This window comes from Oncorhynchus mykiss, chromosome 7 (assembly GCF_057628025.1).
Source record: "Oncorhynchus mykiss isolate SJ-2025 chromosome 7, ASM5762802v1, whole genome shotgun sequence".
In the NCBI taxonomy this organism is placed as follows: Eukaryota; Metazoa; Chordata; class Actinopteri; order Salmoniformes; family Salmonidae; genus Oncorhynchus; species Oncorhynchus mykiss.
This window is the reverse complement of record NC_143028.1, coordinates 56,204,276-56,227,952: the sequence shown is the minus strand read 5'-3', so window position 1 is coordinate 56,227,952 and position 23,677 is coordinate 56,204,276. Positions and strand designations below refer to the sequence as shown.

Sequence of the window (23,677 nt, the reverse complement as noted above, 5' to 3'; positions counted from 1 at the left end):
TTCAGGTGATCAATCTAGCCTGCTCATTAAGTGTGTGTGTGTGTGTGTGTGTGTGTGTGTGTGTGTGTGTGTGTGTGTGTGTGTGTGTGTGTGTGTGTGTGTGTGTGTGTGTGTACATGCGTGAATGTGTTATTGGAGAATACCACATGGTGCACACATCAGACCTCGCTGTATAGGTTCCTACAGCACTATGTCAACATGAAAACTAGTCAATGTGACTGGGATAGCTACTGTTCCCTCCTGGATTCTGAGCGGAAATCACAGATCTTCTGTATTAGATAGTTTAGAGAGGTTCACCATGAATATCTCCAGCTAGTCATACAAATACACCATCATAATGATTCATTGCCTATTGTTAGATTATGGTACTGTATTTGAAATGTAGGTTTAGAATATTGAGACCTCAACTTTACATCTTTTACATAAAGCATTTGGCTCATTGAACAAAAGTGCTTCAGTCACCAATTACTGCTGTATTCTTGTCGTTACGATGAAACCCTTTACAATCATACCCACATACGGGTTGAAAATGGCAGATTTGGGCACTATTAAGCGCCTAAATTTGAATGCTATACATGATGTCAGAGCTCTGACTGCGCTTCACAGCATTGTATGGGTTTTGACTGACAGCTGTTCTGAACACCACGCGCGACAAGAAGCTGCCCCAATCTCTCCTGGTAATTGGGCTACTTTTTACATTTTTTTTGTTGTTAGAGTGAGGGAAATGCTATAAATTAAGATGATATATTTTAAAAGAAGAGATGTTGAGGATTATAATAAATACCACTTTGATGTAGTAAAGCAAGCCAAACACAAATGTGCACTTTACATTTCCCAATGTATTTTAATTCAACATTTTATTCAACGTTTATTCAACTAGGCAAGTCAGCCGTTAAGAACAAATTCTTATTTACAACGACGGCCTACTTGTAAAGCCCCCCCGGGCAAACCCTCCCCTAACCCGGATGACGCTGGGCCAATCATAAAACTCATGTCCTATACAGGGTCAACGTTTCTGATCACTAAGTTTGATGTACAATTACAAGATGACATGTCGTCATACCCTGGGTTGTTCTGAACAGAATGAGCTCATTTTTATTTATTCTTGAAGAGAATCTGCTGCAGCACACAAACCTGAATGCACTCATGACTCCTTTCTATACCCACCAACATTACCATCTGTTTCTCTGAACTGCCTTGTGAAGCCGAACACTGTAAGATCATGTTTTCTAACTTCGCTAGTCATGTTGGAAATAGAACAAGCTTTCAAATCATGCTCACCTGACCCAGATTGCGATTTATAATGGACGTTTTTTGGATTGCGTAAAGAACATCTTATATATACAGTGCCTTGCGAAAATATTCGGCCCCCTTGAACTTTGCGACCTTTTGCCACATTTCAGGCTTCAAACATAAAGATATAAAACTGTATTTTTTTGTGAAGAATCAACAACAAGTGGGACACAATCATGAAGTGGAACGACATTTATTGGATATTTCAAACTTTTTTAACAAATCAAAAACTGAAAAATTGGGCGTGCAAAATTATTCAGCCCCCTTAAGTTAATACTTTGTAGCGCCACCTTTTGCTGCGATTACAGCTGTAAGTCGCTTGGGGTATGTCTCTATCAGTTTTGCACATCGAGAGACTGACATTTTTTCCCATTCCTCCTTGCAAAACAGCTCGAGCTCAGTGAGGTTGGATGGAGAGCATTTGTGAACAGCAGTTTTCAGTTCTTTCCACAGATTCTCGATTGGATTCAGGTCTGGACTTTGACTTGGCCATTCTAACACCTGGATATGTTTATTTTTGAACCATTCCATTGTAGATTTTGCTTTATGTTTTGGATCATTGTCTTGTTGGAAGACAAATCTCCGTCCCAGTCTCAGGTCTTTTGCAGACTCCATCAGGTTTTCTTCCAGAATGGTCCTGTATTTGGCTCCATCCATCTTCCCATCAATTTTAACCATCTTCCCTGTCCCTGCTGAAGAAAAGCAGGCCCAAACCATGATGCTGCCACCACCATGTTTGACAGTGGGGATGGTGTGTTCAGCTGTGTTGCTTTTACGCCAAACATAACGTTTTGCATTGTTGCCAAAAAGTTCCATTTTGGTTTCATCTGACCAGAGCACCTTCTTCCACATGTTTGGTGTGTCTCCCAGGTGGCTTGTGGCAAACTTTAAACAACACTTTTTATGGATATCTTTAAGAAATGGCTTTCTTCTTGCCACTCTTCCATAAAGGCCAGATTTGTGCAATATACGACTGATTGTTGTCCTATGGACAGAGTCTCCCACCTCAGCTGTAGATCTCTGCAGTTCATCCAGAGTGATCATGGGCCTCTTGGCTGCACCTCTGATCAGTCTTCTCCTTGTATGAGCTGAAAGTTTAGAGGGACGGCCAGGTCTTGGTAGATTTGCAGTGGTCTGATACTCCTTCCATTTCAATATTATCGCTAGCACAGTGCTCCTTGGGATGTTTAAAGCTTGGGAAATCTTTTTGTATCCAAATCCGGCTTTAAACTTCTTCACAACAGTATCTCGGACCTGCCTGGTGTGTTCCTTGTTCTTCATGATGCGCTCTGCGCTTTTAACGGACCTCTGAGACTATCACAGTGCAGGTGCATTTATACGGAGACTTGATTACACACAGGTGGATTATATTTATCATCATTAGTCATTTAGGTCAACATTGGATCATTCAGAGATCCTCACTGAACTTCTGGAGAGAGTTTGCTGCACTGAAAGTAAAGGGGCTGAATAATTTTGCACGCCCAATTTTTCAGTTTTTGATTTGTTAAAAAAGTTTGAAATATCCAATAAATGTCGTTCCACTTCATGATTGTGTCCCACTTGTTGTTGATTCTTCACAAAAAAATACAGTTTTATATCTTTATGTTTGAAGCCTGAAATGTGGCAAAAGGTCGCAAAGTTCAAGGGGGCCGAATACTTTCGCAAGGCACTGTACATATGTACAACATGACCAACTGGAGACCTGGATGGCAGGACAAATCAACATAACATTATGATTAAGATAGGGCATCTGTACTGCCAACATTATGTATAGAGAAATGGGTCAGTCATCACTATTGTCTCTCATTCATTGCTCAATGGATTCTATATAAAAGACAAAGGGCTTTTCTCTACCCTAGCTAATAAACCTTTGATTAACTATTGGCTTTGAAATGAGTTCATAGATGCAGCAGTTAGAGCTGTGGTTAGTGGGAGAACCCTTCTGATGGATACGGATTACAGTCATAACAACTAACGGACTTCTTCACTGCCAAACCTACACTCAATGTCTTGTGTTTACCTGTGATTAGAAAATGTTTATTGTGTGTGTGTGTGTGTGTGTCACAATTGTTGGTTGAATTAATGGACCAAAGCACAGCGTGCATAGAGTTCCACATGCTTATTGGATGAAACTCACAGAAAACAATAACGCTCAAAACAAACCGTGAAACGAATGTAGTGCTCGCAGGCAACTAGACATAGACAAGATCCCACAAAAACCCAGTGTGAAAAGGCTGCCTAAATATGATCCCCAATCAGAGACAACGATAGACAGCTGCCTCTGATTGGGAACCATTCCAGGCCAACATAGAAATGAAAAAACTAGACGACCCACCCTAGTCACACCCCGACCTAACCAAAATAGAGAATAAAAAGGATTTCTAAGGTCAGGGTGTGTGTGTGTGTGTGTGTGTGTGTGTGAGAGAGAGAGAGGTGCTGTCTGTGTGTGTGTGTGTGTGTGTGTGTGTGTGAGAGAGAGAGGTGCTGTCTGTGTGTGTGTTTTTTGGTGAAAGTTTGAAAGAAAGTGAAACTATTTTAATATTTGCGTTTGGTGCTTGTGCGTGCACATGTGTCTCTTTGTGTGCTGAGACATGCACAGGGCTTTGGGACAAAGGGCTCAGTGAGCTGGCACTGACATTAAACAGTGTCACCAGTGTGAGATGACCCCCCCTGTACCCCCAGTCTTCCACCTCCCACCCAGAGCCCTTTTCTTCCCTAGGGCAGTGGGCCTGCACCCCACAGAGTCCTCTCTGAGGTTTCTACGGCGACAGCTCAATGCCTTTGTCTCAGGGATGCTGTTGTTGCTAGACCATTCAGTTTTCCCTCAATAGCGTTGACTATTCCCATGAAATCCTTCACTGAGCCCTGGTAGAGGAGCAGGAGTTAGCCTGCGCACCGTGCATACCATGCAATCATATTCTTAATGACATTTCTCTCTTCTGTGTTTGCAGGAGAAAGGGCTGAATGTGGGACTACGAGGTAAGATGTCTTAAGATAACTAAACCATTTCAAATCCACTGCCTTTGTTCCAAGACGCCTTTTCAACTGAACTTATAGAAATTGGATTTAACATGCACAGTCATTGGGTAGAGTAATAATGATTATTGTATGATGATTATAAAAATGTAACTGTAAAATATACAAAGTCCTACACTATCAAGTCTTCAGCCAAATAAATAAAGTCCCTAATGAATGATAACCTACATCTATGTATGTTTCCAAAGATCGTGGTGCATATTTAAGGTTATTGGGTTAAGGTCAGTGGGTGTCTGATACTTCTCAGATAGAGTTTAGTGTGTCAAATTGGAGGGCCTGTTGTCCGGACCTCTCGCAGTCTCTGTGGGGGTGCCACAGGGTTCAATTCTCGGGCCGACTCTTTTCTCTGTACACATCAATGATGTCGCTCTTGCTGCTGGTTATTCTCTGATCCACCTCTACGACACCATTCTGTATACTTCTGGCCCTTCTTTGGACACTGTGTTAACAAACCTCCAGACAAACTTCAAAGCCATACAACACTCATTCCGTGGACCCCAAATTATCTTAAATGCAAGTAAAACTATATGCATGCTCGTCAACCGATCGCTGCTCGCACGCGCCAGCCCGTCTAGCATCACTACTCTGGACGGTTATGGCTTAGAATATGTGGACATCTATAAAAACCTAGGTGTCTGGTTAGACTGTAAACTCTCCTTCCAGACTCACATTAAACATCTCCAATCCAAAATTAAATATAAAATTGGCTTCCTATTTCGCAACAAAGCATCCTTCACTCATGCTGCCAAACATACCCTCGTAAAACTGACCATCCTACCGATCCTCGACTTCGGCGATGTCATTTACAAAATAGCCTTCAACACTCTACTCAGCAAATTGTATGCAGTCTATCACAGTGCCATCCGTTTTGTCACCAAAGCCCCATATACCACCCACCACTGCGACCTGTATGCTCTCGTTGGCTGGCCTTCGCTTCATATTAGTCGCCAAGGCAACTGGCTCCAGGTCATCTATAAGTCTTCGCTAGGTAAAGCCCCGCCTTATCTCAACTCACTGGTCACCATAGCAGCACCCACCCGCAGCACAAAGCCAACTCCTCCTTTGGTTGCCTTTCCGTCCAGTTCTCTGCTGCCAATGACTGGAACGGAAATCACTAAAGCTGGAGTCTTACATCTCCCTCACTAACTTTAAGCATCAGCTGTCAGAGCAGCTTACCGATCATTGCACCTGTACATAACCCATCTGTAAATAGCCCACCCAACTACCTCATCCCCATATTGTTATTTATTTATTTTGCTCCTTTGCACCCCAGTATCTCTACTTGCACATTCATCTTCTGCACATCTATCACTCCAGTGTTAATGCTAAATTGTAATTATTTTGCCACAATGGCCTATTTATTGCCTTACCTCCCTAATCTTACTACATTTGCACACCCTGTATATAGATTTTTCTGTTGTGTTATTGACTGTACTTTTGTTTATCCCATGTGTAACTGTGTTGTTGTTTGTGTCGCACTGCTTTGCTTTATCTTGGCCAGGTCGCAGTTGTAAAGGAGAACTTGTTCTCAACTGTCTTCCCTGGTTAAATAAAGGTGAAATTAATCAAAACAAAGGAACAAGCTACTGCAGGTCATACAGGATGTAGTTCTCAGAGCATCTTGTTCACATACAACCATTATTTTCGGCTCCATTTACCTTATTGCCAGGAGTTAATACAAACCTAAGCATCATGTGATGCAAAGCCACAATGAGCAGAATGGTTGAGGCTGTGTTTAGAGTTCCGGCTGGATGGCAGAGCGGACAGGGCTGTGTGTCACTGCTCTCTGTCTCTGGGAAGGGCTCCAGGACCGCAGTGCAGTTGGAGCAGGCATGCTGTTAGTGTGTGTGCTGTTAGTGTGTGTGCTGTTAGTGTGTATGTGTGTGTGTGTGATATTATTGAAGTAAATTCGTAGGTGTATTTTAATGTTTTGTCATATTATTATAATTTTGGATAAGACTTAAATATATTTTAGGAATGCTACTTTGGTTGAGCCTGATGACTCCTCCACTGCTCTGTCGTTTGCTACAATCTTTAGTCTGAGATCGTACAAAACAAATTAATCAGCGATTGGATCGTCTCTAGCCAATCAGAGCATCAATGCCAGTCACCGCCGCTTCACCCACATGTTTTCTGGCCTTGACCTAACCCATCGGTTCTGGACCAATCAGACGGTCCCAAATGTGTTTGCATTCGGTGAAGGGTCAGGGAGGTACTCAGATCCAGACTCATTGTGGAGAATAAACTAACGTCCGTGGGCGTAGCGTAGCGTTTGGCCAGAGCAAGGAGTCTGGATAGCCAGGCAAACTTTAGTTTGCCCTGTCCATGACCGGCCTTGCCGAAGTACCACCGGTCTGCTAACCACACTGTACTGAGTGTACAAACCATTAGGAACACCTGCTCTTTCCATGACATAGACTGACCTGGTTAATCCAGGTGAAAGCTATGATCCCTTATTGATATGACCTGATAAATTCACTTCAGTCAGTGTAGATGAAGGGGAGGAGACAGGTTAAAGTGTCACGCCCTGACCTTAGTTATCTTTGTTTTCTTTATTATTTTGGTTAGGTCAGGGTGTGATGAGGGTGGTTGGTTTAGTTTTTGTATTGTCTAGGTGTTTTTGTCCTGTCTAGGTGTTTTTGTCCTGTCTAGGGTTTTTGTATATCTATGGGGTTTTAGTATGTCTAGGTATATGTAGGTCTATGGTGGCCTGAATTGGTTCCCAATCAGAGACAGCTGTTTATCGTTGTCTCCGATTGGGGATCCTATTTAGGTTGCCATTTTCCATTTTGGTTTTTGTGGGTTATTGTCTATGTGTAGTTGCATGTCAGCACTCGTGTTTATAGCGTCATGGTCGTTTTGTATAGTTTGTTCTGTGTTCTTTATTCATTAAAATAATGTATTCATCTCACGCTGCGCCTTGGTCTCCTCGTTGTGACAAAGAAGGATTTTTAAGCATTGAGACATTGGTTGTGTATGTGTGCCATTCAGAGGGTGAATGGGCAAGACAAAGTATTTAAGTGCCTTTGAACAGGGTATGGTAGTAGGTGCCAGGCCCACCGGTTTGTGTCAAGAACTGCAACGCTGCAGGGTTTCTCACGCTTTAGTTTCCTGTGTGTATCAAGAATGGTCCACCACCCAAAGGACATCCAGCCAACTTCGCACAACTGTGGGAAGCATTGTAGTCAACATGGGCCAGCATCCCTGTGGAACGCTTTTGACACCTTGTAGAGTCCATTCCCCAACGACTTGAGGCTGTTCTGAGGGAAAAAGAGGGGGTGCAATAAATATTAGGAAGGTGTTCCTAATGTTTTGTACACTCAGTGTATATGTCAGGGATAACCTGAACTATCAGCAGGTGTGCTTGATTTTATAAGCTCTGATTAATAATTTTTACATTCAGCTAAATATTAGGAATCATTAACCTCTCATGTTTTCAATAAGTCAGTCAGAGTGGGTTTTATGAAGTGGCCCCAAGCCCCCAGCCTCCGAGACACTCAGGGACCCAACACTCCCAGCAGCCAAGCCTAGCGCTGCCTAAGGGTTAATTACAGGGCAGAGCCATCAGGTTTAAATAACACACACCAGTAAGTGAAAAAACGTCTAATTTTGGTAGAATTTTCAACATCTGGATATGGATCACTTCCTCCTGCTTACACACATAAAATAAAATAGAGCAGATGGGGATATTTGGGAAGGTGGAAGTCAGGACTATTGAGAGATGTTTGTATATCTGCATTTTAGCCTTGCGTGTTCGTTCAACTGTTTCACAGCATATGGTGTTTTTGTTCCCTTCCTCACCCGTCATCTCCCCAGGCCCCCCACTCTACCCCCTAAACCACAGAAAATGCGGAAGCCTAGGCCGCGCTCCATCTATAACCATAAACTGTTTAACGGCAATATGGAGACCTTCATCAAGGTACCCGCCCATGGCTAGGGTGTGTGAATTAGTGCCCTCTGTGGGGCTGGAAAGAGAGGGCAGCTAGGGTCCTCCTCTCTCTCCCTTGCTCTCTCTTCCTGCTCACTGCTCAACCTCATCCCGTAACCTCTGTCTTTAACTTCACCTCCTCTTCCTCTCTTCCATGGCTCTGACGATGCACACAGACAGGGTGAAAGAGGATTAGTGTCTCCCTATCCTTTTAGATGTAGTAGTAGCACAGGCCTCTAACCTCGGCTAATCCTCAGACGTGAGGATACCGTGTCTCATAGTCCCCATAGTGGCTCTGTAGAGAGCCCTGTGCTAGTTGGTTCTGTCCCTCACTGCACCCTGTCTCACTGCATCTCAAGCCATCCCAGCGGCCTCTGACCTGTGCTTATCCTCCAGGCCTCCAGGGGGGGCTCTGTCTGTCATCTGTGCTTCTCTAACTGTGTTGCCTCTCTGCCTCCTTCCCTCTGCACCTCCTTGCTGCGCTACTTTCTGCCCCAGGGGAAGACGGAATGCCCGTACCCGCAACCAGGTACTATCAGTGGGGGGGTGGTAGGATGGGAGGTAGGGCGCGTGGCACGGTGCTGTAGAGTGGGTCCACCTGAAAACTATTACACTAATAGTTCTACATGCTGATTTCTGCCTTCTCCTCCACACGCAGTCGTACTAATGAGCTCCAATAGCATGTCACTGCTACTCCACTTGTTTCATGACTGTTTGCTTGCTATAATGAGGGGCTGTGAATAGCAATGGTTTATATCTGTCACTTTAATGGTGCTCATATGAATGTTGGTGGACACTGCTGTTTATGAAGCCATCAAGAAGAGGCATTTATTTCCTTATGCCAGGGGGCAGGGCAGGCCTAGAATACTCTGTGCTCTAAATTAATAGAATACACAGTATGCTGAAATGTATGTTGTTTTACATAAACAACAGAATCTATCAATATGGACAGTCTAGTATTTGTGGTTAATAATTTTCTTGTCACTGTATTAGTGTCAGTCATCCATGCTTTGCTCTCACTATTGCCATGATTTGCTCTCAGGATTCTGGTCAACCTATTCCTCTTGTGGTTGAGAGCTGTATTCGACACATCAATTTGTATGGTAAGTCTACTAAAATGACACCTTTACTGTATTGACTGTATAGAAGGGTATTCAGAAAGCTATGAACTCCACTGTGAACATAACACATGATATATCCTCTGGGTAGAGGTAATACAGTCACTAAAACATCTCCAGGTCTTGAGACATACAGTGCCAGTCAAAAGTTTGGACACTCCTAGTCATTCCAGAGTTTTTCTGTATTTTTTACTACTTTCTACATTGTATACTAATAGTGAAGACATCACAACTAGGAAATGGCACATATGGAATCATGTAGTAACCAAAAAAGTGTTAAACATATAAAAATATTTTTTATATTTGAGATTTTCCAAGTACTACGAGGTAGTCACCTGGAATGCATTTCAATTAACAAGTGTGCCTTGTTAAAAGTTAATTTGTGGAATTTTTTCCTCCTTAATACGTTTGAGACAATCAGTTGTGTTGTGACACAGGTAAGGGTGGTATACAGAAGATAGCCCTTTTTGGTAAAAGACCACATTATGTCAAGAACCGCTCAAGTAAGCAAAGCGAAATGACAGTCTATAATTACTTCAAGACATGAAGGTCAGTCAATCTGGAAAATTTCAAGTTTGAAAGTTTCTTCAAGTGCAGTTGAAAAACCATCAAGAGGCTATGATGAAACTGGCTCTCATGAGGACCGCCACCGGAAAGGAAGACCCAGAGTAACCTCTACTGCACAGGATAAGTTCATTAGAGTTACCAGCCTCAGATGGCAGCCCAAATAAATGCTTCAGAGTTCAAGTAACAAACACCTCTCAACATCATCTGTTCAGAGGAGACAGCATGAATCAGGCCTTCATGGTCGAATTGCTGCAAAGAAACCACTACTAAAGGACACCAATAAGAAGAAGAGACTTGCGTGGGCCAAGAAACATAAGCAATGGACATTAATTAGACAGGTGGAAATCTGTCCTTTGGTCTGATGAGTCCAAATTTGAGATTTTTGGTTCCAAGCTCTGTCTTTGTGAGCCGCGAAGTAGGTGAACGGATGATCTCCATATGTGTGGTTCCCACCATGGACCATGGGGGAGGAGGTGGGATGGTGTGGGGGTGCTTTGCTAGTGACACTGTGATTTATTTAGAATTCAAAGCACACTTAACCAGCATGGCTACCACAGTATTCTGCAGCGATACGCCATCCCATGTGGTTTGCGCTTAGTGGGGCTATCATTTGTTTTTCAACAGGACAATGACCCAAAACACACCTCCAGGCTGTGTAAGGGCTATTTGGTGATGGAGTGTTGCATCAGATGACCTGGCCTCCACAATCACCCGACCTCAACCCAATTGAGATGGTTTGGGATGAGTTGGACCGCAGAGTAAAGGAAAAGCAGCCAACAAGTGCTCAGCATATATGGGAACTTCTTCAAGACTGTTGGAAAAGCATTCCAGGTGAAGCTGGTTGAGAGAATGCCAAGAGTGGGCAAAGCTGTCATCAAGGCAAAGGGTGCCTACTTTGAAGAATCTAAAATATATTTTGATTTCTTTAACACATTTTTGGTTACTACATGATTCCATATGTGTTATTTCATAGTTTTGATAGCTTCACTAATATTTTTACAATGTAGAAAATAGTAAAAATAAAGAAAAGCCCTTAAATGAGTACTGTAGGTCTATCCAAACTTTTGACTGGTACTGTACCTGCTTTGATTTAACACCTCAGCCCCCAGTGAATAACGTGACAGGAGCGTGGTAACACATCACGTGGCAGCACATCACGCATAGGGACTGACAGGTCCCTTGGTTTTTGTTTACTACTCACTTCAACCTTCCCTCCTCATATCTTTATCCTTCTGTCCGCCTCCACATCTGACTCCAGCCATAGTGGTGTAGCCCCAAGGCCTGTACCCCCCTCCTGACCCCTCCTTCCCCTCCCCCCTAGATCTAATCAAACCCCCACAAACTGATTAGGGGTTCTCTAACAGAAACCATTTGCAGCAGACCATCTGAGGGGCCCTCACCTGGAAGAAGAAAAAACATGTCCCTTTATGACTAGATTACATTTCCTGCTCTCTGTTGTGTGTTTGCCGTTGGTCTTTCATATAGTCGGCCGTCTGGGTGTGGGGATAATGGTGGGCTCATGCTCAGCCTTGGACTCAGTATGATGTTTCTATGTGTTGTTGCAGGGCTCCAGCAGCAGGGCATATTCCGTGTGCCTGGATCCCAGGTGGAGGTTAATGATATTAAAAACTCATTTGAGAGAGGTAGGTCCCTGGTGAGACTGGGGGTAAATGGTGATAGATTAGCTTTTAGTTTTTCCTCTACAGCTCAGGATCAATAACACTAAAAACCCATTGAACTTCAGACATACAGTAGATATCTTCATATCATTTTCTACGTGTAACAAGCAAGAATTTGTAAGCCCACTTAAAAAAAATATATATGTACAGTAATGAATTATTTATTGGCTAATCTTTTCAGTGATTCAGTTCTGTTGCAGTGGTCAGATACTCCAAAATAATAACTCTACTCTATTGTTTTACAAGGCGAAGACCCATTGATTGAAGACCAGAATGAACATGACATCAACTCAGTGGCAGGGGTCCTCAAGCTGTACTTCAGGGGCCTGGAGAACCCTCTGTTCCCCAAGGAACGCTTCCTGGATCTCATGTCTACTATAAGTGAGTAGACTCTACACTGTTGGTCAATGTAGTAAATGTGTTCAGGGTAACTGAAATGATACCATATTCCTATCCATCTGGGTGGTGAAATAACACAATTGGGGCTACAGTACAGTACATGCCTTTGTATTACTCACACGATCTAGGTGGGTACCTCACTAGTAGAGATAGAATCAAAATAGAAGAGAGAGAAGCCAACCTCCAGGTCCACAGATACATCATCACGCCCCAACCTCTTCACCCTACACACACTGCTTTATGGTATAACAGGGTAGGGTCTAGAGGCACGCAGTGGAACACATGGAAACAATCTCAACACCATGGCTGTCTGCCTGCCTGTGATTCAGTAGAAACCCAATAGGAAGGCAGGAGAGAGGGGACCACATCAGTCTACTAACTCAGCACAGCTTTGCAGTGTTTCACCCTGCTCCAGATAGCCCAGTCACTCAAATCACCATATCCTCTGATTTAAATGAGGAGGGGTTATCTATTAATAATAGGAGCGTTTGTGTTGTCATTACACACCCTTAGTATGACTGCCAGCCCCCTGCTAAAGTCTGATCATTCTGTATATTCAATAGATCATGGTGTTGTTATGGAGCATCATGTATTTTCTCATGTATTTTCCTCCCATTAATCTCAGTGCCAGGTGGCGTTATGACTCTCTGGCCATCTTCTGTTTCAGAGCTGGAGTCTGGAGCTGAGAGAGCGCATCACGTCCAGCAGATTGTTGTGACTCTTCCTCGCACCGTCATCATTGTCATGAGATACCTGTTCGCTTTCCTCAATCAGTAAGTTGGCCACATTGACATAACAACTCACATATCACAGTCCTCTGTTGTTGAATAAAGTTGTCCCTATACCAGAGAACCTATACACTAAGGGCATACAGTAAAACAGAATTGAGTGAAGGTCTAATTAAAAAAAACTTTTATAAAAACTTCGGAGCCGTGGGGGGAAATCCCTGTACTGCACTATATCAACAAAACTAGTGAATCTCTGCAGCAGTATTCAGAGAGGAAAATCCATTGATTTCCAGAGTTATTGAACAGCCCTACTGTTCACCTCCTATTTATTACCGCGTCTGCCAGCAGCTCTTTAGAACTTATTTACGGGCTCAGAAACAGATCCATCAACCCAGTAATATACCTGTCCTGTTTTATTGGGCTGTTATTGATGCTCCCTTTGCTTGGTTCCACTGCAGAACAAAGCGTTTGATTCCACATTCTGACTTTTACCTCTGTGTTTTATACCCCCCTCAGACAGTTAGACTCTGGGCCAGCTGTAGTTCTTTACTGCGCCACACCACTCTGTTCTGATTACGAGCCCCTCTTAAAACAGATGAGTGTGAGGATAGGCCATTTGCCTGACTAGGATGTTGCTGGAAGGGAGGATGGGCTTACTGCCCCCTAAACCAGGATGGCTTATTAATAGGCCTGTTAAACTGAAGTTTTAAGGGCAGGCCTGTTAAGGTTGGAAGGGTGTGGGAATCTAAGCTTAACAGGGAGACTGAGGAATGTGCTAGCTAAGTTGGGATGTTGGGGGTTATTGTAACTAAAGGTAGGGGGTTTAAGGATTTTCTTATACTGAGATGTGGTGGAGGGCCAACATGGATCTCAACTCATGTAGTAAAGTACATGTTGCTACTTCAGTGAAGTTGTAGATCTCAACTCACTGTAGAGTGTAGAGTCTACAGTCACAGCCATACTCAACCCTCTTTATATTACAGTTAATCAAATGGCTACCCGGACTATTTGCATTGTGTGCCCCCTCTCTTTTTACGCTGCTGCTACTCTCTGTTTATCATATGTGCATAGTCACTTTAACCATATCTACATGTACATACTACCTCAATCAGCCTGACTAACCGGTGTCTGTATGTAGCCTCGCTACTTTTATAGGCTCGCTACTGTATATAGCCTGTCTTTTTACTGTTGTTTTATTTCTTTACTTACCTATTGTTCACCTAATACCCTTTTTGCACTATTGGTTAGAGCCTGTAAGTAAGCATTTCACTGTAAGGTCTACTACACCTGTTGTATTCGGCGCACATGACAAATAAACTTTGATTTGATTTGGGAAACAGATAGGCCTCACTTCTATTTGCAAACGTAGGTATTTGAGTATGTTTAATGGATCCACCCATCAATTCACCTCATAATGTTCATATGAAGTTCACTGGTTCATCTCTCTCTCTCTTCCCCTCTAGTCTATCCCAGTACAGTGATGAGAACATGATGGATCCCTATAACCTGGCCATCTGCTTCGGCCCCACCCTGATGCCCATCCCCGACGGACAGGACCCTGTAGCCATCCAGGCGCATGTCAATGAGGTCATCAAGACCATCATCATCCACAACGAGGTCATCTTTCCCAGCCACCGTGAGCTGGACGGGCCAGTCTATGAGAAGTGCATGACTGGAGGAGAGGAGTACTGGTGAGAAGTAGCTAGACCTGGGAGGTCACCATCTTTAAGACAAGCATTGAAGACATACTGTATGGCTAAGGCTAAAGCAGTAATACTGTTACTTGTGTAACCCTGGGTTTAGCACCAGTACAGTTAGATTGTTCTTCTTCTGGCCGCTCCAGCATATGGCATGGTCACTCACAGACTACATTACCATCCTGCTTGATAATGTGGTGAAAAGAGCGGTATTTGGAGTGTGTAGTAGAGATGAGGATGCTAGGCTCATTTATGTAAAGCTTGGAGTGCATTCCTTATGGGGGTGGTATTTTCTTAAGCACATGCTTTGACAGACAGTGCTTGGATATAATACTTAAGATAATTAATTTTATCTAGTGGCTAGAAATGTGGACTGGTATTTAGTTAAAGAGCAGGTCTGCATGGAAGGATACATCATGTAACTGTTTAAATGGCCTTTTCTCGTTGTTGCGTTTTATCCCAATATTCATGATACAGATACTCTAAAGTTCATGTAGAACTAATTATTCAAATCAAAATCAAATCAAAGTTGATTTGTCATGTGCACAGGATACAACAGGTTTAAACAGTGCAGTGAAATGCTTACTTGCAGGCTCTTTCTCAACAATGCCATATTCAATATCAAGGTAAAGAAATGGATAAGTGTCAAATCCAGAATAGATTATTTTTTAAAAGAGCTCCGAATTAATACTTAATCAGGGAAATAAAAACACACAAGAAATAATATAGACAGGAGAATGTAAGCTATATACAAGGCCAGTACCATATCAATGGGCAGGGATACTGGTGATAGTCCAGGTAGATACTGTACAGTGCATTCAAAAAGTATTCAGACTCCTTGATTTTTTTTCACATTTTATGTTACAGCCTTATTCTAAAATGTATTGAGTTGGTTTTTTTCCTCATCAATCTACACACAGTACCCAATAATGACAAAGCAAAAACAGTTTTTTTTGTGTGCAAATTTATACAAAATAAATAACTGAAATATCACATTTACATAAGTATTCACACCCTTTACTCAGTACTTTGTTGAAGTACTTTTGGCAGCGATTAGATTGGGTTCAAGTTCAGGCTCTGGCTGGGCCAATCAAGGACATTCAGAGACTTGTCCAGAAGCCACTCCCGCTTTGTCTTGGCTGTGTGCTTAGGGTGGTTGTCCTGTTGGAAGGTGAACCTGGTTTTCATCAAGGATCTCTCTGTACTTGGCTCTGTTCATCTTTTCCTTGATCCTGACTAGTCTCCCAGTCCCTGCTGCTGAATAACATCCCCACAGCATAACGCTGCCAACCACCATACTTCACCGTAGGGATGGTGCCAGGTTTCCTCCAGACGTGACGTTTGGCATTCAGGCTAAAGAGTTCAATCTTGGTTTCATCAGACCAGAGAATCTTGTTTCTCATGGTCTAAGAGTCTTTTAATGTCCCTTTTGGCAAACTCCAACCAGGCTGTCATGTGCCTTTTACTGAGGAGTGGCTTTCGTCTGCCCACTCGACCATAAAGGCCTGATTGGTGGAGTGCTGCAGAATTGGTTGTTCTTCTGAAAGGTTCTCCCATCTCCACAGACCAAGGCCCTTCTCCCCTGATTGCTCAGTTTGGCCGGGCAGCCAGCTCTAGGAAGAGTCTTGGTGGCTCCAAACTTCTTCCATTTATTAAGAATGATGGAGGCCACTGTGTTCTTGGGGACCTTCAGTGCTGCAGACATTTTATGGTACCCTTCCCCAGATCTGTGCCTTGACTATTTCAAATAAATTGTATTAGTCACATGCACCGAATACAAAAAGTGTAGACCTTACAGTGAAATGCTTACTTACGAGCCCCTAACCAATATCAATCAAAAAAATATGGATAAGAATAAAAGATAAAAGTAACAAGTAATTAAAGAGCAGCAGTAAAATAACAATGGCGAGACTATATACAGGGGGGGTACCGATACAAAGTCAATGTGCGGGGGCACCAGTTAGTTGAGGTAATATGTACATGTAGGTAGAGGTATTAAAGTGACTATACATATATGACAATTGAGAGTAGCAGTGGTGTAAAAAGGGGGAGGGGCGGGGGCACTACAAATAGTCTGGGTAGCCATTTGACTAGATGTTCAGGAGTCTTATGGCTTGGAGGTAGAAGCTGTTTAGAAGCCTCTTGGACCTATACTTGGTGCTCCTGCACCGCTTGCCATGCGGTAGCAGAGGGAACAGTCTATGACTAGGGTGGCTGGAGTCTTTGACAATTTTTAGGGCCTTCCTCTGACACCACTAGAGGTCCTGGATGGCTGGAAGCTTGGCCCCAGTGATCTACTGGGCCGTTCGTACTACCCTCTGTAGTGCCTTGCGGTCGGAGGCCGAGCAGTTGCCATACCAGGCAGTGATGCAATCAGTCAGGATGCTCTTGAAGGATCTGAGGAGCTATGCGAAATCTTTTCAGTCTCCTGAGAGACTGTGGATCTTTTGGGGCGGTATGCAAATTGGAGTGGGTCTAGGGTTTCTGGGATGATGGTATTGATGTGAGCCATGACCATCCTTTCAAAGCACTTCATGTGCTACGGGTCGATAGTTGTTTAGGCAGGTTACCTTAGTGTTCTTGGGCACAGGGACTATGGTGGTCTGCTTAAAACATGTTAGTATTACAGACTCGGACAGGGAGAGGTTGAAAATGTCAGTGAAGACACTTGCCAGTTGGTCAGCACATGCTCGCAGTACACGTCCTGGTAATCCGTCTGGCCCTGCAGCCTTGTGAATGTTGACCTGTTTAAAGGTCTTACTCACATCGAGAGCGTGATCACACAGTCTTCCATGTATAACTGGCGCTCTCATGCATGTTTCTTTGTTATTTGCCTCGTAGCGAGCATAGAAGTAGTTTAGCTCGTCTGGTAGGCTCGTGTCACTAGGCAGCTTTCGGCTGTGCTTCCCTTTGTAGTCTAATGATTTGCAAGCCCTGCCACATCCGACGGGCGTCAGAGCTGGTGTAGTACGATTCGATCTTAGTCCTGTATTGACGCATTGCCTGTTTGATGGTTCGTCGGAGGGCATAGCGGGATTTCTTATAAGCTTCCAGGTTAGAGTCCCGCTCCTTGAAAGCGGCTGCTCTAGCCTTAAGCTCAGTGCGGATCCTGCCTGTAATCCATGGGTTCTGGTTGGGGTATGTACTTACGGTCACTGTGGCGACGACGCCATCGATACCCTTATTGATGAAGCCAATGACTGATGTGGTGTACTCCTCAATGCCATCGGAGGAATCCCGGAACATATTCCAGTCGGTGCTAGAAAAACAGTCCTGTAGCTTAGCATCTGCTTCCTCTGACCACTTTTTTATTGATCTAGTCACACGTGACACTTAGTGCCAGCCTCTGACTGTGGTGGTATGTAAACAGCTACAAATAATAGATATAAACTCTCTCAGTAGGTAGCGTTTTCTACAGAAATACATAGACTGCCGCCCCTTGTCTTACCAGACGCCGCTGTTCTATCCTGCCGGTACATCGTATAACCAGCCAGCTGTATGTTGATGTTGTCGTCGTTCAGCCACGACTCCGTGAAGCATAAGATGTTACAGTTTTTAATGTCTTGTTGGTTGTTTAATCTTCAGCGTAACTCGTCAATTTTATTGTCCAAAGATTAAACGTTTGCTAGCAGAATGGAGGTAAGTGGGGGTTTATTCGATCGCCTACGAATTCTCAGAAGGCAGCCCGACCTTCGGCCTCTCTTTCTCCGCCTTCTCTTCACGCAGATCACGGGGATCGGGCCTGTTCCCAAGGAAGCAGTGCGTCCTTCGCGTCCGGCTCGTCAAAGTCGTGATTGGAAAAAAAGGATTCTGCTAGTCCGTGGTGAGTAATCGCAGTCCTGATGTCTAGAAGTTATTTTCGGTCATAAGAGATGGTAGCAGCAACATTATGTACAAAATAAGTTAAAGAAGTTACAAACAACGCAAATAAACTGACAAAAAAACACAATCGGCTGGGGGCATGTAAAACTGTACCATCTTACTCTGAGCTTTACGGACAATTCTTTTGACCTCATGGCTTGGTTTTTGCTCTGACATGCACTGTCAACTGTGGGACCTTTATATAGACAGTTGTGTTCCTTTCCAAACAATGTACAATCAATTGAATTTACCACAGGTGGACACCAAGTTTTAGAAACATCTCAAGGATGATCAATGGAAACAGGATGCACCTGAGCTCAATTTCGAGTCTCATAGCAAAGGGTCTGAATACTTATGCAAAGAAGGTATTTCTGTTTTTTATTTTTAATACATAATTTAATAAATAGTTATGTGTAGATTGATGAGGGGAAACAATTATTTTATCAATTTTAGAATAAGGGTGTAACGTAACAAAATGTGGAAAAAGTCAATGGGTCTGAATACATTTCCGAAGTCACTGTATGTACATGTAAACAGGTGTAAAACTGACAGAACTGCACAGTAAATACAGTAGTAAATAGTAGCAGCAACATATGTGGTGATTGTGTGTGTGCATGTGTGAGTGTGTGATTGTATGCGGGGGTGTCAATATGTGTGTGTGTGTGTGTATGTCTTTGTACTATATTTATATTATACAGATGCCAATAATACTGTTTGGGAATGTTTCACATTGGTGGCCTACAAGATAGCGTGCATCAATATGCATATTTTTCATAGTTAAATGAATCCCTTACCTGGAGCTGGTCCAACTATAACATGTACTACTTCCTAGAGAAATATGCTGATATAAATGACCCCTACTTCAATGAATCCCTCACTTGGTAGTGATCCAAGTATGACCTGTAACTGGAGAAGGCATTAGTTTTAGACCCTGTAACCTATGCAAGTGTTGTGGGTGTGTCTGAGTTGACCATTGACTGACTGTCCATCTCTCTCTCTGTGGCCACAGTGACAGCCCCCACAGTGAGCCAGGCACAATCGATGAGGCTGACAACGGGACTGAGCCACACACCAGTGATGACGGTCAGTAACATGGGGTTCCTTTACTCCTTCAGACACGCTGTAGAGGAACGGTGTGGGTGATTGATTAAGATAAAATGTGCTGTAGCTAGCGGGCTACACAGCTAATCGGAATTGGCCAATTGGTTGTTGAAAAACTCCTGAAGCTTGTGCTGTTGCCCTTGCTTTCCTGCTGTTGTCTTAAGTTTTATTACTCTGTGGGTTGTGTTAGTTTTTGTAACTGAACTGCTGGTTATCCTGCTGTGGTTCTTACATGCTGACTAGACCGGGCGTGAGCGTACTTCCGACCATTGCGCGAATGTTGATTTTGTCCACCCACACAAGACGCGACCTGGACACAAAGGTTGAAATATCAAAACGAACTCTGAACCAACTATATTAATTTGGGGACAGGTTGAAAAACATTAAACATTTATGGCAATTTAGCTAGCTAGCTTGCTTTTGCTAGCTAATTTGTCCTGGGATATAAACATTGGGTTGTAATTTTACCTGAAATGCACAAGGTCCTCTACTCCGACAATTCATCCACAGATAAAAGGGTAAACCAAGTTTGTATCTAGTAATCTCTCCTCCTTCAGGCTTCTTCTTCTTCTTCTTTGGATTTTATATGGCAGTTGGCAACCAACTTTAAAGTGCATTACCACAACTGGAGTGTGTACCTCTTTTAATCACCCACGTGGGTAAATGCTCCTAAAAACCAATGAGGAGATGTGAGAGGCCGGACTTTCAGCGCATCAAGCTTCACAAGTTCTATTTTAGCGCCTAGCTACGCAGACGCTCGTTGATGCGCGTGAGCAGTGTGGATGCAATGATTGATTTACATGAATGTGTACATTTATTTTGCAACTCTCTCGCACATAATGCTCGTGTGGTCATCATGTTAGTCATGGTGCTAGACATGATTATAGTCTACTAAAGTATGACATAACAGCATAGCCTGTGCTGTCTATGTTAATGATGGAAGGTTGGTTGTGTCTGGTAGCCCTGCTGTCTGTCTGTCTGTCTCCCCCCAGGCAGCAGTGGCTCTGCTGTGCATTGCAGCTCAGTGTGTCTGGACTGGACCTCCCATTATAATTGAGATCAGATGCAGAAACCAACAATGTACTGTAGCCGTGGTATATAGAGGATGTAATTCATGTAATGAGATGTTCAGTATTAAAGTGGTTAGACAGACTAGGGGCAGTGAATTATCTATGGACCACAATGTCCCCCATAGAGATGGACAGATTGATCTGTAATATCAATTACAACAGCAGACCCGCGAGGAGTTAGCTGAAGAGGCTAGCTTCCAAAAGTTCCCCACAGATCCTACTCAAAGTGACAGACAGTGGGGCAAAAAAGTATTTAGTCAGCCACCAATTGTGCAAGTTCTCCCACTTAAAAAGATGAGAGAGGCCTGTAATTTTCATCATAGGTACACTTCAACTATGACAGACGAAATGAGAAAAAAAAATCACATTGTAGGATTTTTAATGAATTTATTAGCAAATTATGGTGGAAAATAAGTATTTGGTCACCTACAAACAAGCAAGATTTCTGGCTCTCACAGACCTGTAACTTCTTCTTTAATAGGCTCCTCTGTCCTCCACTCGTTACCTGTATTAATGGCACCTGTTTGAACTTGTTATCAGTATAAAAGACACCTGTCCACAACCTCAAACAGTCACACTCCAAACTCCACTATGGCCAAGACCAATGAGCTGTCAAAGGACACCAGAAACAAAATTGTAGACCTGCACCAGGCTGGGAAGACTGAATCTGCAATAGGTAATAGGTTTACCCTGCCAAAAATATATTTCCGACATCATACACATTGACCAGACAGGTTTTATCCCGGGCCGACATATATTCTACAATTTGAGACGCCTTTTCAACATAATGTATCATGATCATAAGGTTGAGACAGTGGTAATAGCTCTTGATGCAGAGAAGGCGTTTGATCAGATTGAGTGGAAGTATATGATGTCGGTTCTGGAGCATTTTGGGTTTGGAAAGGAATTTATTAATTGGATAAGAATTATTTATGCACACCCAATGGCGTCATGGAACTTTTGGAAGCCATGGAACCCCTTGCTACTCGCATTCGGGCATGTGCCGATATAGCTTCTATTAAAATAAGACACACAGCACAAAAGGTCCATATGCAGACGATGTTCTTTTGTTTTTGTCCAAGCCTAAAACTTCTATTCCACTCTTACTTAACTTGATAAACACATTTGACTCCTTCTCTGGCTACAAGATAAACTGGCAAAAAAGCGAGTTGATGCCAATATCACGGCCTGTGGATATGCAATTTCTGCAATCTACCCCGTTTAGAACAGTGAAGGACAAGTTCACAAGCCTCGGCATTGTAGTGACAAGAGACCTTGATCAGCTATTGAAAGCGAATTGGGACATGAAAATATATCAGCTTAAACAAAATATAGATTTTTGGAAAACTCTGCCTATCTCCTTGGTTGGTCGTATAAACGCTATTAAAATGGTTGTCCTACCCAGGTTTCTATACCTCTTCCAATGTCTATCCAATTTCATACCACAAAGCTATTTTAAGAAACTGGATTCAATAGTAACTCAATTTTTATGGGATAACAAGGCAGCCAGAATGTCAAAGAAGCATTTATGCAAGTACAAGATAGAGGGGGGCTTTGGCCTTCCTCACTTTAAACTGTATTATTGGGCTGCTAATCTGAACATTGTGTCTTTCTGGAGGGAAAGTTTACCTGCGATGAGACAGAAGGATATGCCTTCATGGCTTTTGATTGAGCAGGCCTCCTGTCAACGTTCCTCACTCCCTGCACTTGTTAATAGTCCATCATATGTGAAAAAAGACTCTTATGATTCCAACAACACATTTTTTCAGATACCTCCAAATCAGGAATTTCTGAAGGACACATATCCCACAGTATGGCATGAAGCCAAATAGTCCTACATTAGATAGCTTGATCCTTGTCAAACCCCATTCAAAAGGGTCGGTTTCTAGACTGTATGATTGTGCTACAGGCCCACATAGAGGTATCCACGTTGACCCACTTATTCTGGACATGTCCTAAGTTACATGCTTACTGGGCTCTCATTTTTGATGACTTATCTAAAGCCTTTGATAGAGTTCTAGCCCCAGACCCATTGATCGCTCTGTTTGGTACAGGGAAAGCTGTCTCTCTTTGTACTCTATTAGCCAAAAGGCTCATATTGCAATTTTGGAAATTGGAGACTGTACCTGCCTTTGAAATGTGGTTACGGGATTTAGGGAATGTAATACATATGGAAAAGATTTGATACAATACCTCCAATAGAAGTCAATACAATACCTCCAATGTTTTACAAAATATGGCAGCCGATACTGGATAAATGGTCTATTCCCGCTTCATAACTGGGTTGATGATCTACTGCTACTCTGTGCTGTACTCCACTCAATATTTATTTTTGGCTTAACTACACTGCTTGTAATGACTATATGCTGTCTTCTTATACATGTACCACCTAATAGGATTTTGTATTATTTTGTGTATGTGTGAGTTAAGTTTAGTTTTGTCCTCTAAATTGGCCATCCCATTCAACAGTACAATGAATGTCATTGTTTGTATTGCTGTCTTTTTTATTTTATTTTTTATTGGAAAATAATAAACATATTATTTAAAAAAATAAATTGCTTACGGTACTGTGCACACTTTGGAGAGATGTGTGTGGCCACTCCGAGACACCGGTTAAACCTCTCACGCAAACCCGTTTTTTCTTATGTTGCACCTACCCCAAAATGTCCATGAATATTATTATTATGTTACGGAATGGATCCAGAGTATTTTCAGATTTCGTAATTGACAAATCCTGCAAAAAGTACAGTAAATGTAAAATGCACATAAAATGAACGGTGTAATGTTTGGACCTCAACCAAATTGAAATGGTTTTGGATGAGTCGAACCTCAGAATGAAGGAAAAGCAGCCAACAAGTGCTCAGCATATGTGGGAACTCCTTCAAGACTGTTGGAAAAGCATTCCAGGTGAAGAGGGTTGAGAGAATGCAAAGAGTGTGCAAAGCTGTCATCAAGGCAAGGTGGCTATTTGAAGAAAATGTTTGATTTGTTTAACACTTTTTTTGGTTACTACATGATTCCATATGTGTCATTTCATAGTTTTGATGTAGAAGATAGTAAAAAAAAAATAGGAAAAAACCCTTGAATGAGAGTAGGTGTTCTAAAACGTTTGACCGGTAGTGTAGACTCTGTTGATATTTGTGTTTGTGTTTTCTTTAGACTGAAGGAGAGAACTAGGCACAGCTCAGATAGACTGTGAC

General features: G+C 42.7%; 1 protein-coding gene and 1 long non-coding RNA gene across 3 annotated transcripts in view; one reads left to right on the top strand and one right to left on the bottom strand.

Moving 5' to 3' along the window:
- Window positions 1-23,677, bottom strand: part of LOC149982603 (uncharacterized) — a 179,789-nt gene that overhangs the window by 54,783 nt on the left and 101,329 nt on the right. The window lies entirely within an intron of this gene.
- The window catches only part of LOC110528991 (SLIT-ROBO Rho GTPase-activating protein 3), a 120,619-nt gene that overhangs the window by 85,793 nt on the left and 11,149 nt on the right, over window positions 1-23,677 (top strand). Inside the window, exons 11-18 of one of the 2 annotated variants that reach the window (XM_036983710.2) lie at window positions 4,245-4,272; window positions 8,756-8,786; window positions 9,300-9,360; window positions 11,508-11,585; window positions 11,868-12,002; window positions 12,688-12,793; window positions 14,212-14,439; window positions 19,316-19,389. In XM_036983710.2, coding sequence (XP_036839605.2) covers window positions 4,245-4,272; window positions 8,756-8,786; window positions 9,300-9,360; window positions 11,508-11,585; window positions 11,868-12,002; window positions 12,688-12,793; window positions 14,212-14,439; window positions 19,316-19,389 — 741 coding nt within the window. Of the gene's footprint in view, window positions 1-4,244; window positions 4,273-8,145; window positions 8,249-8,755; window positions 8,787-9,299; window positions 9,361-11,507; window positions 11,586-11,867; window positions 12,003-12,687; window positions 12,794-14,211; window positions 14,440-19,315; window positions 19,390-23,677 lie in introns of both variants that reach the window. The other variant, XM_036983709.2, reaches the window with a different exon arrangement.